This window comes from Mangifera indica, chromosome 7, assembly GCF_011075055.1.
Source record: "Mangifera indica cultivar Alphonso chromosome 7, CATAS_Mindica_2.1, whole genome shotgun sequence".
NCBI classification, from domain to species: Eukaryota; Viridiplantae; Streptophyta; class Magnoliopsida; order Sapindales; family Anacardiaceae; genus Mangifera; species Mangifera indica.
The window spans coordinates 13,818,841-13,834,358 of NC_058143.1; the positions used below are offsets into that span (position 1 = coordinate 13,818,841).

At 34.4% G+C, this 15,518-nt stretch overlaps 2 protein-coding genes across 4 annotated transcripts; both read right to left on the bottom strand.

The window, feature by feature from the left end:
* Positions 1-1,721: 1,721 nt before the first annotated feature.
* LOC123221385 (amidase 1-like) lies at positions 1,722-9,443 on the bottom strand. Of its 2 annotated transcripts, none has more exons than XM_044644238.1 (9): positions 9,232-9,443; positions 4,424-4,576; positions 4,155-4,279; positions 3,948-4,073; positions 3,458-3,640; positions 3,062-3,209; positions 2,797-2,965; positions 2,141-2,275; positions 1,722-2,049 (listed from the first exon to the last, which is right to left on the bottom strand). In XM_044644238.1, the coding sequence occupies exons 1-9, from the start codon at positions 9,354-9,356 to the stop codon at positions 1,891-1,893; spliced, it is 1,323 nt and encodes a 440-aa protein (XP_044500173.1). In that variant the 5' UTR covers positions 9,357-9,443; the 3' UTR covers positions 1,722-1,890. The 2 variants fall into 2 exon arrangements, with proteins under 2 accessions (XP_044500173.1, XP_044500175.1); XM_044644240.1 differs by having other exon boundaries at positions 1,807-2,049; positions 2,146-2,275.
* Positions 9,444-10,613: 1,170 nt separating this feature from the next.
* Positions 10,614-15,139, bottom strand: LOC123221955 (alpha-crystallin domain-containing protein 22.3). Of its 2 annotated transcripts, XM_044644946.1 has the most exons (4): positions 14,984-15,102; positions 12,085-12,164; positions 11,641-11,990; positions 10,614-11,277 (listed from the first exon to the last, which is right to left on the bottom strand). In XM_044644946.1, the coding sequence occupies exons 3-4, from the start codon at positions 11,924-11,926 to the stop codon at positions 11,042-11,044; spliced, it is 522 nt and encodes a 173-aa protein (XP_044500881.1). In that variant the 5' UTR covers positions 11,927-11,990; positions 12,085-12,164; positions 14,984-15,102; the 3' UTR covers positions 10,614-11,041. The 2 variants fall into 2 exon arrangements, with proteins under 2 accessions (XP_044500881.1, XP_044500880.1); XM_044644945.1 differs by lacking the exon at positions 12,085-12,164 and having other exon boundaries at positions 14,984-15,139.
* Between the last annotated feature and the right edge of the window lie 379 nt (positions 15,140-15,518).

A 15,518-nucleotide genomic window follows, 5' to 3' on the forward strand; every position in this document is an offset into this window, starting at 1 on the left:
TAAATCAATATGTGAAATAGATAATATTTTATTATTTTTAATATATTAATAGTTAAATGATAATTTTACCTTTAGAATTTAGTGATTTTGTTAGTTTTAACATCCTATAAGTACGAGTTTGAATTTTTGATACCTAACATATATCAGATTAGGATGCAACAATCTTTACATGGAAATAAGTCTTTTGGGCTAATTGTTAATAACTTAAATAATGTATTAAATTGTGAGAAGACAGTACCAAATTTCTCTCCAACCACTAAATTTTTCATGAGTTAATGAATGAAAATCCACTTACCCATCAATGTTCATATTCTTTTATCATTAACCATTTAAAATGATAATAAGTATGAATGTCATTATCAATATTTAAATCATGAATAAACAATTAAATCATATAACTGATTTTTTTTTTTCACTTTATTGGTTTCCCTTTTACAAATTGGAAACCTCATATAAGTTTCTGGTTAAAAGACAGAAAAATATTTTTCAAGGGCTCTTTCCAATGAGATTCTTATAGGTACCTTCATCTGATATGGCATGTATGATGAAAAATAACAAAGAGTTTGATATAAAACCTTGTATTCACTAATTCTTGTTAAATTATGTGTATATATTTTGGATATATAATTTAAATATATATGTATAATTTTATTGTTAAATTATTAGCGACGAGAGGTAGAAGATGGCATCTCAAAGTTGGTCTTGAATTGTCTTATTTTGTCACTGTAACACCCAACTTCACAAATGCAAGCCCAAAGAAAAACATAGAGATACTTCATTTGGCATACCCTAAAGTTATCGAACTATGTAACTTTTAAGATAAGAAAATCAATATTTTTAAATGTAGACTAAATCAATCGGTCTGAATAAGACCAAACGACTAGCTTGATCTAAGTAAGGGTAAATTTGATTTCTAAAGTTGGACTGAGGTGATTTGTGATCGGATAATATTGACAAAACAATATTGTTTTATAAATGAGTTATGAACTCAAACTACAAATACAAACTATGAATTTAAACTATATATTCAAACCACGAATTTAAACCAAACTCAAACTACTAATTTAAATCATAGATTTGAGTTGAATTCAAAGCTAACCAAACCAAATACCTTTAGATCAAGTTCAATGCAGTTTTATAAATACGCTAACTCTTTCAACTCAAACTTGATTTAAATTTGAACTAAACAAATTCGAATTAAACCGAATCGACTTTCAAGACCAAACCAATTTGATTCCAACCCTACTATATTTAAAACACAACCTTTTCACTTTTTAAGGTTTGGGTCTCGCATGCAAAAGTTGCCAAAAAAAGAGTAATCATCAATTACAATAGTTGCATCATCCTATTTTTCATCAACCGCCTTCTCGGGAAAAACCACATATACCTTCTCTCAATTGCTTGAGACGCTATTGGATATGTCCTTCTTACCACAATAATAGCACTCTACCCATCGACTTAAACCTCCTCTAAATTCATCATCTCTCTCTTGAGTCCTCCCTATCCCTCTCTTGAGTTCTCCATAGAACCTTTCACAGCTAGGAAAAGGTTGCATCTTCCGTAAATTTATACACAAGCAATATAGCATATATTTTCCTCCATGTTTGACAAACTAATCACATTATGAACAGGGGTTAATGAGATTTTGAATTTCCAGCTGTTTTTCTCATAGAAGCGGCATATGTATCTCCCTGGATTGGTGTAGGAATTGGAGACAATGCTGGATCCTAAACAAGTTTATTTATACATAGTTTCATAGTTCTAAATTTCTAGTTACACCTCCATACTTGTTTGTAGGAATTAAAAATTGAAAAAGTTGCAGACGGAATATAAGCTCAATTTTCTATCTTTAAGAGTGGTATGAAACTTACAGATAATTAAACAGTCCACTTAGTTCAGTAATTTTGTTTGCTCGGAAGCTTTAAGCTCTTCTTTGAGGCTGTCATGAAGAGTTTCGACAAGGTTGAGCAAGAATTCATCGGAACCATGTTTCGCCAACAAGGAAACTGCCACAGGAAGGTTATCATACATCCCAAGTGGTATGCTCACCTGTAAATAGAACCAATTCACAGAAAAAAGAAAGATCAGAAAAACCAGAAGAGTGTATGGTCATATAGAAACCGAAATAGAATGAGAGAACCTGACAGAATCCAGATACTCCAGCAATGGAAAGCAAGCTAAAAGCCCTGGCACGAAAAGATTCCAATGCAGTTGCATCCATTTGTAGTTTTGGTGGAGGACCTGGAACTGTAGGGATAACAAGGACGCCACCATCCTGATAGGATAAAAATTGGATAAAGTGAATTCATGAGACAGAATTCTTGGCTGTAAGTTTGCAATTTTATATTCATCAACATGAGTGACACCATTTTTTACTGTATAAAATGAAATGGCTTTTACAAAGACAAAGTAAAGGTTAAATTACTGTTATTGCCAATGGAATCATGTAAATCTAAATGTGAATTTAAGAGAATTAAAGCAGAAAGCATATACTGTTATTGTCAATGGAATCATGTAAATCTAAATGTGAATTTAAGAGAATTAAAGAAGAAAGCATATACTGTTATTATGCAAGCAGATAGCTGTAACCTGGTATGTGAATACATTATATCATTTTGAAGGGAATATATTTTTGCATAGTTAAATATTCATATAATTTGTTTTGTAATCACAGTGATCTACCAGACTATCCATTGAAATATTATGAGATTCAATACCATATTGATGCAAGTATGGGATATATGAAGCTTCGAAGAGTAAGTTCTATGACTTGTGCAGCATTGGAGAAAGAAGTACCCCAAGAAGAGTAGTAAGAGCAGCACGCAATTCTGTCTTTACATTATGACAGACATCAATGTTATCTGCCGATGTTCTCACAGCTTCCCATATCCGTTCTGATAGCCCCGGACCTAAATCAGGTTTGACTGTTGTCACCCAGTCACCATGGTTATTCTTGAATTCACACCTGTACATCAAATAGTAATGAAATTCGGTCAATGCTTAATCAAACAGTCCTATAGGTAAAGTGAATCTATTTGACAATTATGTTGATGCTCTGCACCTTTGTAGCAACCTCATAGCACTTGAAAGGGCTGCCAAGGATGGTATAGTGTACTCTTGATCATTGCTTCCTTCATCAATGAAATGCTTCAAACTTGGAACTTTGTCCTTGACATAGTCCCCAAGAATTACATTTTTAACAATATGACCTGCATCACCAAATAAATTTAATGTAGTTAGCCTAGAGGAACACAACTTTATTAAAAAAATATCGAGCTCAAAAGCAATTAATCACTACCATTATGTATCAGACAGCATTTCTAAAGAGCCTAAACACACTACAGCAAGAAAGAAAAATTGCCATGAAAACACACCAAGTTACTGGAAAACTTATCATTTCCACATGGTCAATAAATTAACATGACTAGTGATAGAACTATGTGGTAAATTTCCCTACCCCAAAATAGTTTCTCCACTGCTTTAACAAGAACTTGTGTTGTCGAATCAGTTGGAATGCTTGAAAGTTGTAAGCAATCTTCAGCAATGATCACCTGACTAGGTCTGCCGTGATGCATATCAGATGACCCCAGCAGAACATGACCAACTTGCTTCAAAATTGTAGGATCCCTAGCAAACCATCCTAGATGAGATTTGGTGTCAAAAGGAGTCACAAAATTAAAGATTTAAAAAAATCAGTTAGTTCTCTAAAAGAACTAAATCACCTATGCAATGCACATGACAGAAATATGGATGAAAAAATAAATAAAAAAATTGTAGAAAATGGTTAATAGCTCTATTTGGTAACCATCATTGATATTCTTATTCATTAAGTTAAACATACAGCTCCAAGACCACAGAAGCAATTTATAAATGCATTACAATATGATTTTAAAAAAAGGTTATATGCCATTTATTAGAAATAGGTTAATCAGGTACCGGTTCCTTACCCACAGTATCAAAACTCTGTGCCATAGGTATTACTCCAGAAGTCGAAACAGAACCATGTGAAGGCCGAAACCCAAAAATTCCACAATATGATGCAGGGACTCTTACACTTCCTCCAGTGTCAGTTCCTGTGACAAAGAGAAGTTTTACTTCTCAAGCTAAGGACAAACCCAGAAAACAAAAGAACCATTCAGGTTGGAAATACTGACCCAAGGAAAAATCTGCAAGCTTTGCGGCAACTGCAACAGCTGATCCACTAGAAGATCCTCCAGGTATCCGCTCAGGTGCACATGGATTCTTGGGTGTCCCATAATGTATATTTTCTCCATTTATACTGCCATATGATTATTCATTGTTTAATTAGTGATCAACAAACAACATATGAAGATGAATTAACAAACAGTAGTTTCCAATTATCTCAACAGAGTAATAAGAAAGGTACTCATAAAAATCATACACTGGTTAAAAGAACTATAACCTGTATGCCATTTCATCCATGACAGTTTTACCAATACATAAAGCACCTCCCCTCAGGACAGCCAAAACCGCTGGAGCTGTTGATGTGGCAGCCAAATGAGTCCTTGCCCAATCAGGATTTCCAAATCCAGTTACATATCCATCCACATCAAATCTGCACACAAATTTCAAATAAAAATAAAAATAATAACAATCCAACATATAGACCAAACAGATACAAATCTCTTACATATCTAATAAAACATATTCTTAGAGTTAGTGCCTAACTCAAATATTCTACTGAAATGGTAAAATGAATTCTGTAATCCCTAAATAAGAAAGCACTATACATTTACAAAACTACCATTAAGCTATGGTATGTTAATACAACTTGAAGTCTTAGGTCCAAGCTGGTGGTTTTCAGTTTCTAACTGCTCTCCATTGCTTGCCAGATTGATCATAGGTTGAGTCCTCCCCCTTCCATTTCTTTTCTCTCAAGTCCTTTTCTAGTCACTCTTTGCTATCCGTTAGGGTGTTCGGCAGGTAAGTTTTCTCTTGCAAAGTCCATTTGGAATTGGAAGCTATTCCCTGGGTCTTTTATGGATCAATCTCCATCCTCCTCTATGTATTAGTGCCCTCCTCATAAAAAAAAGACCTTGTCCTCAAGGTCCAATTCCTCACATAATCAACAGATGACAACAAAGTCTTCCCATGTGGCATCTTTGGGAAGATTGCACAACCATTGGACCGAAACTTGAGGCTTTTGTTAGCTACAATGTAACACAAGTCGCGAAGCTAGGATAGCCACTGGAAGTATGATTGTCTTGTTATGCACATTGTACGCAAGTAGGTCATGGACAGTACACAACATGGATCCTTTATACACCTTTAATACTGAGATATGGAAGATGGACGAAATCTTCCAATGTGAAAGAAGTTGCAATGTATACACTACTGGTCCCATTATGTTCACCATCGAGAAAGATCCGAAGTAATGTCGACTGAGTTTATTGTTGACTTACTTAGCAAAGGTAGTCTATTGATCAGGTTGCACCTTCACTAAAACTAGATCCTTTAAAGCAAAAGAATTGTCAGTCATCTTCTTGATCATAGTTGGTGCTTGCTTATATACAACTTGAATGAAGTTCATCCCAATAACGGATTGGAAACTAGTGTTATAGCGATACTTAACTCACCCTAGAAACTCTGACCACTTATTGGGTTTATCGACTATAACTTGAATGGAGCTTATCCTAATAACGGATTGGAAACTAGTGTTATAGCGGTACTCAACTCACCTTAGAAACTCTGACCACTTATTGGGTTCATCGACCTTGAAGGTCCAAAGGTACTGCTCCAGGTATCAGTTTAATACCTTTAACCGTCTGTCAATTTGCGGGTTATAAGCTAAGTTATCCGCAGTTGTATACCCGAAAGCGAGGTAAACCATGCAAACAAGTCACCACAAAAGGGAATGGTGAAAATGAGGTCTCAATCAAATGCTATTGAGCGAGGTAAACCGTGCAAACAAGTCACCATCAAGCAAAAAAACTCAACTACTCAATTCGCAATGTAGTGTGTTGGTAAAGTCCCAGAGTACGCTGCCTTGTTCAAGCGATTGACTGTGACCAATATAGCTGTGAACTCATGAGAATTCAGTAGCCCAACAATAATGTCTAATACCAAGACTTTCCAAATTCTTTTTGACATAGGTGGGGCTTATAAGATGCCATAAGGGGTCGTGGTGAAGTATTAATCACTTTGCAGACATTACAACAACTAACAAGCTCGAGAATTAATTTCTTTGTACTTGGCCAATAGACATTAGCAATCAAATGTAAATATGTTAGCAGGTTCCTTCTGTGTCCCCAATAGGCATCTTGTGGAATTCTCTGAGTGGTTTTTTCTTCAAAGTAGAAGACAATCTAACATAAAACCTTCCTAAAAAAATAGTATGTTGTTTGTAACTTGGAAATAAGTAACGGGTAGTTTTCCAAGGACTAATTGTTGGTATAGATGAAGCAAATTAAGGGCAATTTGATTCTCCCCATGTAGTTCTTCAATCAATTTGAATTGTCTGAAGAAGCTCAAACTTAGGATTTCTCCCAAGAAATTTTAATGTTCCGTCAGTTTTATTAATTCTTTTTTGTTTGTATTTATTAGTGAATCAGTACCCCAACCACTTACGAATATAGAATTATTGATATGGGGTCTATACCACTTGTGTCATGAGTTACTTAAAACTTTGGTGGTTTGTACGAACTCAAAAGTATCATCCTAACAAGTGATGTCGCCATTTGGCTATGGTTGAGGTCAATGCATACAATTCCCATAGGGCGATGCATTTCACATTATAAGGCCCATCTTCTTGCTAAAGTATGTTAATGGTCCTCTCAAACCACACGAGGCATCGATTTCCACTATAAACTTTTTTGAGAAGTCTAGAAGATGAAGGGTTGGTAGCTTGATCATGGCTAATCCTAGAGCGTTGTCACCCCACTTAGTTCATTTATTAACTTATTAACGATTGGAATCAGGAAGCAATCTGGAACTAATAAAGCATTCAGGGCTCTAAGGTCTACACAAAACCACCAAGAACCATCCTTATTGCACACTAACAAGACCGGCAACAAAAAAAGGTTGGTACTTTCCTTACTAAGCCCATTCTCCATTTCAACCACTAATTTTTTCATCACTTATTTTTGGATATACGGATAGCAATAGGGACATACATTCACTGGTTTACTTTGTGACTATAATGTAATCTTGTGTTTAATTAGTTGCATAGACAAGGATTTAGACTTGTTAAACATTGCCTCATACTTCTTAATGACTTTGGCCGCTTCTTTGGACAGGGTCCTTTTGGTCTTCTCGTTATCATGACAAGATTTGGGCTCTTCTTCCTCCCTTTGTTTTCCTTTAAGATCAAATTGAACAACAAATTAACAAACTCTCCCTCAAGTAGAGTGGCCATCTAGGAGCTCAAAATCAGCCTAAGTGTCTTGGGAAGCTCCCCAACCAGTCAAATTTGTTTTCATTACTGACAAAACTCTATAGGCAAATTTTATGGTCATGCACTCGCTATCCTAGTGTTCGCAACCACTGGATTCCAAGGATGACACCTAACTCTTTGATAGGACACATATATATTTACTGGAAAACACATGCCCTTGCATTTCGAGTGGTATGGCTAAGAAAATACACTTAATCACTGGATTAGTACCATAGCCCATATAGACCTTAAAGGGCTTTGTTAGAATGATTGCCAAACCTAAACACTCAGCCAACCTCTCTTATATGAAAATTTGCTAGTTACATGTGTCCATAATCACCTTAAGAACATGTTCCCCTTGTCAAGCATTAATAATGAAATTTTGAGAATTATTTGGGTTAGCTAACATTTTAAAGTTGAGACTAAACACCTATTCTTCTTCTATAGCATATTCCTCTCTAACCCTTCACTTTTGCCCCTTCTGCTCGACTTCCTCTTCCTTGTTTGTTGCCATGACATTAGGAACTTATTTCACATCAGTGATTGATGTTAAATTTCTCATCACAATTGCAACACAAAACATAAGTTATCTAAAAAAACTGACAAGTGAGTAAGCACACTGTTGGCATCCATCCATGTTTACCAAGTTGTCATCTCTCGCTCAATGTGAAAGGCCACAATCTGTAGGCATAGATTAGGGGGTGTGGAACAAAAATCGAAAAAATTTTCCACCTTGTATATCCAAGATCTAGGGTCCATCTATCAAATTTAGGAACAACAAGACGCACAGACTAAAATAGATGTTGAATTGGTTACTGACACCATTACCTCCTCTACCTTGCCCTTGTTCCTACTGTCCTCTACTGCCACTCTTGAAATCGAGCCTTCCACCTTTGATTCAAGCGCCTCAACACGATTATCCATGCCAACAACTGATTGTTGAAACATCTTTCCCCAAAGTGGCCATCAATAATTCAATCGGATCAAACAATTATTGATGCATCACCCTTATCCTCTCTGTGACTTCTTTGTTCCTCATGCCTCTCAAGGAAAGCACCAAATGATACAAATTTTTTAATGATCCAATTGAACAAAGTCTTCAAGTCAGTGCTTAACTGATATTCTATTGAATGGTAAAAGGAATTCCAATTTTTCATAACCCTAATAACCTGTTACAATGAGATTTATACATCTCTTCTTGTAAAGGAAAAAAACTTAGGTAGCAAGGAACTAACAATTTCACAACCCCTAATACAAAACTACCCTTAAGTTATGGTAAGTTAATACAACTTGAAGTCTTTGGTCCGCGGTTTTCTGTTTCTAGCTGCTCTCTACTGTCTGCCAGAGTGTTCATCAGTTGAGTCCTCCCTTTTCCGTTCCTCTTCTCTCAAGTCCTTATATAGTCACTCTTTGTTGTCCGCTAGGGTGATCGGGGGGGTTAGTTTTCCCTTGTGCCTCTTTTAGCGAAGCCCAAATAACAGCTATTACTCAAGCCTTTTGTGGATCAATCTCCATCCCGTTCACGTATCACAAACACAATCTTTTCTTTAAAAAAAAATCAGTTTGAAAATAGTCTACAAATTACAAAGCACACACTTTACAAGAGCAAAAATGAAACTTAAGAACTGTAGTTCTTAAACAATCCAACACTGACAGTGTCTCCTATCAACTTAAGCAAAATGGAAAGTACCCCATAAGCCGAAATGATCAGATGAACTTAAAGCCACGCGTGAAAACAGGAAAAACTTTGAATACCCACGTTCTTATAAAAATAAATAAATAATATGATGAGAAGAATCCAACGAAATTCTTTGAATTTACAACAGAGAGAGAATTACATGTCTTTAACCGCGAAAGTGAGGCCACTTAAAGTGGGTGGATGAGAAGAGGGGGTCGGCTGCAGTGTAAATTTGTCCATGAAAGCTCCAAAATCTGCGTCTCTGGCCATTTCTTCCACTGCCATTGTTCTAACGGTATACGGCTGACTCTCCTTTTTCTAATGCCACCGAAAACAGTGGAGCAAATTTTATCACAACGGTCCTGTCCATAGAAATAATTTTAAAAGATCGGTCTATACGAATAATATCAGTGAAGCCTCTGTCAACAGAAATGATACCACAGGTTCCACTCTATTGGAAAAATATCTAAAAGGTCCACCTTTAAATAAAAAATAATGAAAAATTAATTAAATTAGATTTTAAAAAAAATAAAACTATATACACCCAATTTTAAATATTTATTTAGATATTTATATGATATATAATCATATAATTGAATGATTTTGAATTAAAGATAAAATAATATTTAATTATACGATAATATATCATCTAAATATTTAATTAAGTATTTAAAATTGGGTGTATATAACATTTTTTTTTTTAATTAGCCTAATCGATTTTAACCCTTTTTTATGGATTATGGGAATATAGTCCTGAGCAAACATTTTGTCATAGCCCTTATACATAAAATAGGTTTCACCATAGTTAACTCAAGTTAAAATGCCAACCTAACTCTTACTTCTCTGGTTTTTCAAGTTTCGACTCCATACCTTTGTTTTTTCTTCAATTTTCCCATTAAGTTAATCTCCAAAATGAAAGCAAACTCAAATTTAGAAATATCTCTAACTCAAAAACTCTAATACATCTTTTTGATAACCTAATCTAAAACAAAATAATCTACTCATAAGAGAAAAATTATTTATAAATCTACTATCTAAACAATACGAGAGAAATACATTTATAAGACAAAATCCTTTACAAATTTAATTTAAAGAAAAAGAAAGAATTTGAATTTAAGGTCTAAACTTAGAAAAGAAAAAGGCCAAAAATGAAACAAATATAAATTTTCTAAAAAAAAGTTTAAAAACCTAGATTGCCCCCTTAAATGGGTTTGATTAAGATTTAATGGTCAATCTAATCCAAATTAGTGTTTAAATGTATTCTAGCTATCAAACCAAATTGCCTCATAATTGAACCAAATATATGGCACCGGAACACGATTCAATTGCTAAATCAAAATGTTTTGCAATATTTTGCTATTACTGGTACCCATTATGTATTGTTCAAAGCGATTTAATCACCGAATCGATTTGATCATTGACAACAGCTTGTTGTTCTACAAAATTTTGCAATTTTTCATACTCGAACCAAATTCATTTGGTAAAAATATGGTCAACATATGCCAAACCTCAATTACAGAATTTAATTGGTGACATTAGACCAATCAAAACCTGGACTGCCAGCCCAAAACTGGGTCAATGCTTAAACCTTGTCTAAAAACATTACCTTACGTGGTTCCTCGTTCGGGAATGTCCATAAGTATACAAATAAAACAAGTTCGCACAACTCAAAAGGATCTTACTAACATAAACATGTGTTACAAGTTGCTAAAATTATCTTTGAAGATAGTCTCAAGCTGCAACAACTAGGGATTAACCGGGTGGTTCATTTCAGCATCTCGCAATACCAGGCACTATATCTCCAGCAAAGTCACGATATCTGCTCTCCTTTATACCTACCACAACCATATGATACCCAGAATACCTCTTGCCAAAGTCTAGCCCTCGGCTTAAATCCACTAGTCTTTGATGGAAAAATCATCGATGATCTTTAACAAAAGCATGATAGCTTAAAGTTGGATAGATGGCAATCACCTTTTTTTCACAATAGCTTCAAGAATCCCATCACTACCAAAGTTGCCAGAAAAGTGTTGGACATTTACTGGACCTGGTAGCCAGAATGTGATAGAGAAGTGCCCAGGTGGGCAAAGATGTTGTGTTTGCATCTTAAAGACTTGGGAGTTTTTGCAGACTATTTTCTCACCAGTAGTTGTTACTCCCTTTATGTTTATCTTTCCATCTGGATCGATGTGAAACCTGAACTCGTCTGCAGCACACAAAGTAATTCATCAAACACATATATGAAGCAAAATCAGTATTATAAGGTAGGGACACATGGTATAAAACAAAATGAAAGTTTAACAGCAATAAGTGACCAAATGCCATGCAAAAAAGCATAGGAAGGTTTCCAATCAGTTGTGCTTATCTCGGCACGCCTACATTAGAAAAGTAATCATACTTCTCCATTTTCTTGGAAACTATAGAGAACAGTGCACAATTTCAAGTAGAGAAATAAGGCTTCTTCAATGCAACAAAGAAATGACCATTCAGTGTCAGATGACATTTATTAGCAAGCTATGATAAACACACGGACCCAATTGATCAAATATTAAACAGCATTGAAACTTACTTTCATCCCTTGCTACACCAGGAAGGGAGACCCGAAATAAGTAGGAATCTGAAGACTCCCCAATATCAACTAATCCTAATATCGGTCCCACCTTCCCCAAAGCAGCACTGCCAGTTAGTGCAACTCCATTTGTTGTTGCCAATGTGATATTATCCCACTCCTCCTGGGTTGAGTGAGAAGGCAGAAATACAATGGCTGGACCAACTTTTTCTACAGCCTCAGAATTCCTTTTGGGTGGTGCTGAAGCAACATCACTAGATGTTGTTGGTGGACCAATATATGGCATGCTATTGAGAGGAGCTACATCAAGGACACGCTCTGGCCCATTGTATCCACTTGACTTCTCAGACCTGCCAAAAGACCTTAAGGTCACTCTTCATTTTGAGATATGGTAACGATAAAATCCACATGATTATGTAGTTAATAAAGGTAAAGGGTTCTGACAATGTAAAAGTTTTTTCCAAAGCTCAGCAACACATCCTTCATGTCACAAACACATGAGAACAAGAAATGCCCAAATATTCCTTCATTAGAAAAAAAAAGAACGAAAAAGGAAAAACATTATTACTGTAATTGTATCAACAATGACTCTGGATACGTGAATTCATAAATATGCAATTAAATGATAAAAAAGGTCTTTCACCATGTATTGAAAGGTAAAATTAGTTATTGAATCACTGCAATCATTAAAACTTCCTAACCCACAGCCATTTACTGTCAATACTATTGAAGCGTTTCTTCCCAACAGGATCTTATTGTCCAAATTACAATATAGATCATTGAAAATCCTGGGTAGATAAACAATGTAGTAACTCTTCCAGACAAGCAATATGAAATCATATTTGAACAAACAATAGCCATAGATTCTGTTCTATTAACTATCTGCCATCTCAAACTAATTCTTCTTCAGTACAATAACTTTTAAAAATATGACAGTTGTATTGGCCTTTAAATCACTAAAGAAATTCAGACCTTCAATTAATGCCATAGTTAAAAACAAAAAATTGCACTTTCAAGATATGCGTGACAATATGACCCATTTACAGTAAAAATACACTGAATATCATAAAAGTCAGAATAAGATAAAACTATTTCATGATATCAACTACATATATTTTTATCACAGTACCAAGAAATTCAACATCAGTAGAAAAAAATTTCCCACAAAAAAAAATATATATAGGAAATAGAAGAAAGCCGCAGCTGAAGTTTTTTAACCATCAACACATATAATAGGTCATCTCTCTTTGTTTTTGAAGCATGCTATGAAAAAAAAATTAAGGAACTAAATGAGATCTGCTCAGTTTAATATTAGAGCACATCATATCATATTACACTAGATGGTCCAAACATCAACAAATTTAGAAAATGATAAATATCAGACCTCGGACACACTGAACTGATGACTGAGAGTTGTAATTCTTTCTGGTGAGTTAGCAATCTTATAATAGAAAAAGATCCTAGAAATTCCACCATCTTCATTCTCATTTCCATCCTCTTTACTAATTATAACCCAAAACACACACACACACATATCAACTAGATGTATACATGCAACATATATGTGTAATCCAAATCTGAAAAGGTCAAGCTTTGCTTGTGCATAAGAACATGTGCATCTGTGTTAATTAAAATTAACGTGCCAGTGAAAGGCATGTGTTTTGAGCCTGTGAAAACTAGAGGCACATGAATGAAATTGTTTCTAGAATAAACATGTTGAGAGCATTGATGGTATAATCCACATAGATTTCTTACTCAATAGCAAATAAATTTTCAAGTAAGAAAGTTATTGAATCTAGGCCTGTTCACATCCAATAAGTTTAGAGTAAGTTTCTCCGTTTGCTAACTTGACATGCATACATGAAAGCATGCGCATCTATCACATAATGATTTCTAAATAAATTAACTCAACAATAATTGTACAATTTGAGGAGCTTTCTCATCTAATAGCACCTAGAAGAATTTTGATTGTATAATTTGAAAAGCTTTTAATAAGATCTTCAATTACTTTAATATGTCCATGAAATTATGATATTACGGGTTCAAGTGACCGACCCTTTGTTGATCCAAATCACTGTCGAGATCTTTAAACCAAAAAACTTATAAAAAATTATATCATCCAACAAAAACATAAGAACATTTTACCAAATGAAATGAAGTTTAAGAAGACTTGTTAGGAAAATATTGCTGCCTGCATTCAAGTACCTACAAATAAAAATTTATCTATACAAAAACCTAAATCATAAATTCAAATAGAATATACAACAACATTAGATAAAATGACACCCCAATTATATCAATATTATGCCTCTTACAAGCATCCTTCCTTTTTTCTTTTCTAGCTTCCAGAACCCACATTATAAACGGTTTCCTTTGTGCATAGAGTTAAATCAATACCTGAACAACTCCCTGTAAACCATAGACTTAAAGGAAAGACTAGTGAACACACATTTTGCGTCTGTCAAAATAAATATTATAACACTTCTTGACAGCTTTTCAGGAGCACCACAAAGATTTAAAAATAAGATTTAACTTTAACAGACTCTTTATATTCATTCAATAAACAAGGTCCAATTTCAAATAAGACTGATCAAAACTAATGGAAACAACCACTGGAACTTGAAATTTCCAATAACTGGCGACAAACTGGCACCAAGGTACAATCCCCCATCAGATGTTTCCAACAAAGTCTTCATGAAGAAACAAAAAAATAAAAGTCTTTCAAAACTCTCCCATAAACCAATAAAAAAGAAATAACCGAGAGTAAACATGGAGAGCCCCGAAATAAACTAAACAACTCAAAGCTCCTCTATTTTTTTAACTGAAAACCCATAAATCTCTTGAACCCACTTAGCGAACTTTGAGTGTTTGCTATAGCCCTCATGAAGAAAAAAAAAAAAAAAAAAAAAACCTTAGCTTTTTGGAAACTAGGTAGGTATCTCCAAGGATCTATACCCCACACTTCATTGGAATAATTCCAACAATAAAAGAAAGAAAAAACATTTTTAACCGCTAAACCCTAAAAAACCAGCTCCTAATTCGACCAATAAATCCATTTACTGGCTTCGTTCTATTATTACCTTCGTAAAAATTCTTGAAAACATTTAAAAAAATCCAAAATTTATTCTTTTTCTTTCCCTCTTCACAACAACAAACCACGAAACTTCAATACTCCAGCAAAATAATTTTAATCAACCACAAAAATTACAATCAAAAAAATTAATTAAAACTCAGAAACTTTACATAAATTTGCCACAAAACCAACAACACTCACTCTTAACCTCAAATCGTTACTTCAATAAAAGCTCAATGCATATATGTCACATGCATGTGTGAATTGTACCTGAAACCGAAAGGAGAAGCCATGGTTGAGTTGAAACAGTGAGCTAACAGAGTGAGAAGCTAGCAGATGTTAGATCGGCTGTCGGAAGTCCACCGATATATATCGAGCAAGATCCGGGTAGGGTTGACCCGTCAAATATATTTTAAATTTAATAATCTCACAAAAAATTATAAATTGGGCCTATCTGGTTCTATCAGGCCCTGTATTTATGTTTCAGATTTTTACTTGACAGCTCACAGTTCAGTCCACTTGACCCCCTATAGTTTATAAATTTAACATAACACCCCAAATCAAGAATTTTCACTCAAAACTCATTTAAAAACGAGCAATGTTATATTTACACGCTTTTGATATATAATTTGAGTATATAAATAATATATCATCATATAATTAATACACGATTTAGGTATACAAATTATAATGTAGAAGTAAATGTCATTTGATCTAAATGCCTTAATATTAATTTGTTATGAAATCCAGAGAATAAGCAGCAATAAATCAAATCAAAATAAGAACGCATCGAGATTTTATGTGA

Excerpts from the sequence above, each read along its gene's own strand:
- LOC123221385 (XM_044644238.1), bottom strand. The coding sequence starts at position 9,356 with ATGGCAGTGGAAGAAATGGCCAGAGACGCAGATTTTGGAGCTTTCATG. Across the intron at positions 3,641-3,947 it reads ACAGAGTTTTGATACTGTGG|GATGGTTTGCTAGGGATCCT; the intron begins GTAAGGAACCGG and ends AATCTCATCTAG. Across the intron at positions 2,966-3,061 it reads GCTATGAGGTTGCTACAAAG|GTGTGAATTCAAGAATAACC; the intron begins GTGCAGAGCATC and ends TTTGATGTACAG.
- LOC123221955 (XM_044644945.1), bottom strand. The coding sequence starts at position 15,006 with ATGGCTTCTCCTTTCGGTTTCAG. Across the intron at positions 11,991-14,983 it reads GCTTCTCCTTTCGGTTTCAG|GTCTGAGAAGTCAAGTGGAT; the intron begins GTACAATTCACA and ends GTCTTTTGGCAG. Across the intron at positions 11,278-11,640 it reads TGGTGTAGCAAGGGATGAAA|ACGAGTTCAGGTTTCACATC; the intron begins GTAAGTTTCAAT and ends TGTGTGCTGCAG.